The sequence below is a fragment of the Sapajus apella genome, unplaced genomic scaffold, assembly GCF_009761245.1.
Source record: "Sapajus apella isolate SASKATOON/1434 unplaced genomic scaffold, GSC_monkey_1.0 scaffold393, whole genome shotgun sequence".
Taxonomy (NCBI): domain Eukaryota; kingdom Metazoa; phylum Chordata; class Mammalia; order Primates; family Cebidae; genus Sapajus; species Sapajus apella.
In genome coordinates, this window is record NW_022437330.1 from 1 (window position 1) to 2598 (window position 2598).

Here is a 2598-nt window from a genome sequence, read left to right on the forward strand (position 1 = left end):
GTATGTTCTGTGTGGTGGGCATAGGGTACGTCTGTGGTGTGTGTGAGGTGGGCATGGTATGTGTGTGGTGTGTGAGGCAGATATGTGTGTAGTGTGTCTGATGTATATGGGTTCAGTATGCAGGGTGTGTGAGGTGGGCATGGTACGTGTGCAGTGTAAGGTGGGCATAGTATGTGTGTGGTGCATATACATATGCAAACACATGCATACCTGTGCACTGCAGATGACAGGCAGGCTGGCAGCCCAGGACATGCAGCGGTGACTAGCTCAGCCAAGGCAGGGCTCCGGGCGGGAGTGGCCAGACTCCTAGCAGCTCAGGATCCTGGATGCACTAAGAGCCTAGGAGGAGAGAACAAGCTGTGTCACCACCAGCACCCAAGTTCATCACTAACATGAACGTATAAGCTGCACTGAAACTGTTCCACTTGTGATTAGAACCAGAAACACTCCGGATGGGCTCAGCACAGCCAAGGCAGGGAAACTGTCCTCAATGTCCTGCTTCACCATCTGCGGCCAGTTCTACCACCAGCAGCCTTGCCAGGCAGTGCCTGCCTTGAGGAAGGGGCCCGGCCCAGGGGCAGGTCCCCGCCGTGCCCCCAACCTTGTGCCTGCAGTCCAGGGGCAACAGGGTGTGGGATCTTTAACTGACAAGTTTTTCCCTCTGGGCCTTATTATAAAGGGAAAGGGAAGGGGGCTCAGGTTCACAGCGGACAGCGAACCCAGAGGCAACCCCAACCCCGTTGCCCTCAGGCACCGGGAGTTGATGCCAGCGCCAAGAGGAGACGGGGGAACGCACCAGCGGCTGGCCCAGCCCAGCAGCGGGACCCGAGTGCCTCCTCCCCAACCCCCAGACAGCGCCTCTAGCCAGCGCCGGGTGGCCATTCGCAGCGAGGTTCTCCCACCCAACCCGGGGATGCGACAGCGCCGCCTAGTACCCGCTGCACTCACCCACCGGTCGTGGGAAAGGGAAGTGGCCAGTAGGAGGGGAGTGGTACCACTGGGCTGCACCCCCAGATCCCAGAAACAGCCGCCCTGCAGCCCCGCCAAGTCCACAGGGCAGCGCTCGGGAGCACTAGGACTGAAACCTCCGGACGCCCCGACGCAGCCGGGTCCCTGCAGCGCCGCGGGAGGCCCCAGGCTGCCACAGCCGGCGAGTCAGGCAGCCCGGGTCCCCCAGCTTACGTGTCCAAGGCTCGGGGCTGCTTCAGCGAGCTGCCGTCCCCACCCCGCCGCCACCCGCTCGGTCCGCGAAGCCGAGCTCCTCAGAGAGCCCGCGCCCAGCCGCACACACCCAACCCAGCGCCTGCGGCCCAGGGGCAACGGTGTAGGATTTTCAATTGAGGTTTTCCCTCTGGGCCTTACTATAAAAGGAAAAGGAAATGGGACAAGATCCGGGCTCGGGTTCTCCAGCCACGGAAGGTACCAGCGCCCCGGCCAGCCCGGTGGAACCCGAGCAGGCGCCCTCCCTCCGTCACCACTACCCTCCACCCCCAACCTCGCCCCCGTCAGGCAGCGCCTGTAGCCGGCGCCAAGTGGCCTGTCGCTGCGGTGACCCCGCGCAGGATGCGAGAGCCGCCGTCTGGTCCCTGCTACACCCGCCTGCCGGTCGTGGGAGGAGGAAGAGGCCGTAGGAGAGGAGTGGAGCCGCCGGGCTGCACCCCCAGATCCCAGCAACAGCCACCCCGCAACCCCGCGGCCCTGCGAAGCCCAGCGTGCAGCGCTCGTAGTGCCGCAATCTCCGCGCCGCCCCACACTCCTCGAGGTCCCTGCGGCGCCGCAAGCTGCCACCTGCGAGTCAGGCAGCCCGGGTCCTAGAGCTTACCTGGCCAGGGCGGGCTGGTGGGGAGGGCTGCAGCGCGCTGCGGTTCTGCCGAGTCGCCGCCCGCTCGGTCCGCGAAGCCGAGCTCCTCAGCGAGCCCGCGCGGAGCAGTACATACCTTCTACAGCGGAGCAGCCCCGGGCGCGTCCCGGAAGCCGCGTACGGCAAGCGCGCAGGGCCGCCTCTACCGGGCGCATGCGCATTCACCCGAGCCTGCGTGACACCCGCCCGGAACCGCTCCCTTTCCCTCACCCTCTCTTGGGTCACTAGGGCGGTAAACGCTTCCCGGAGACACGGCGCGGCGGAAAGAGATGGAATACAAAGATGATGTGTCCGAGCCGGGCGTGCACAAGGCCCTGCGCACCCTGGCCCCGGCGCTGGGACAGTCGGCAGGGCGGGAGGGTGCACCCTGACCGTCGTGCGCGGGGCTGGTCTCTCGGAGCTCACACGGTGCTGGAGCTCAGACGCTGGAAGCAGCGGCCCCAGAATGCCCGGGGACCTGGGGAGCACGCAGATTCCTGAGGCACGTCCTGGCCCTGCTGGCAGGGGAGCTGCAGGGATCCGGTCCTGCGGGTAGAGCCGGTGAAAACGAGGCTCCCACCGTGCCACGGCTGCCGCACTGCGCCCTGCTCACTCTTCCCCACCACCACCGCCGTTGTAAGACGACCCTAGAGCAAGGAACCCTCAGGGATCGCCACCTCCGAAGGCCCCATCCGGCAGGAGAGGCTGTCCCCCCACGGCAGCTCCCCTGGGCGCATGCAAGACGAAGTCTTCCCTAC

The 2598-nt window shown here is 65.8% G+C and overlaps 1 protein-coding gene across 1 annotated transcript; it reads right to left on the minus strand.

Moving 5' to 3' along the window:
- Positions 1–6: 6 nt before the first annotated feature.
- LOC116545830 lies at positions 7–2577 on the minus strand. The gene is made up of 3 exons (XM_032272272.1): positions 2502–2577; positions 1823–2448; positions 7–339 (listed from the first exon to the last, which is right to left on the minus strand). The coding sequence occupies exons 1-3, from the start codon at positions 2575–2577 to the stop codon at positions 307–309; spliced, it is 735 nt and encodes a 244-aa protein (XP_032128163.1). The 3' UTR covers positions 7–306.
- Between the last annotated feature and the right edge of the window lie 21 nt (positions 2578–2598).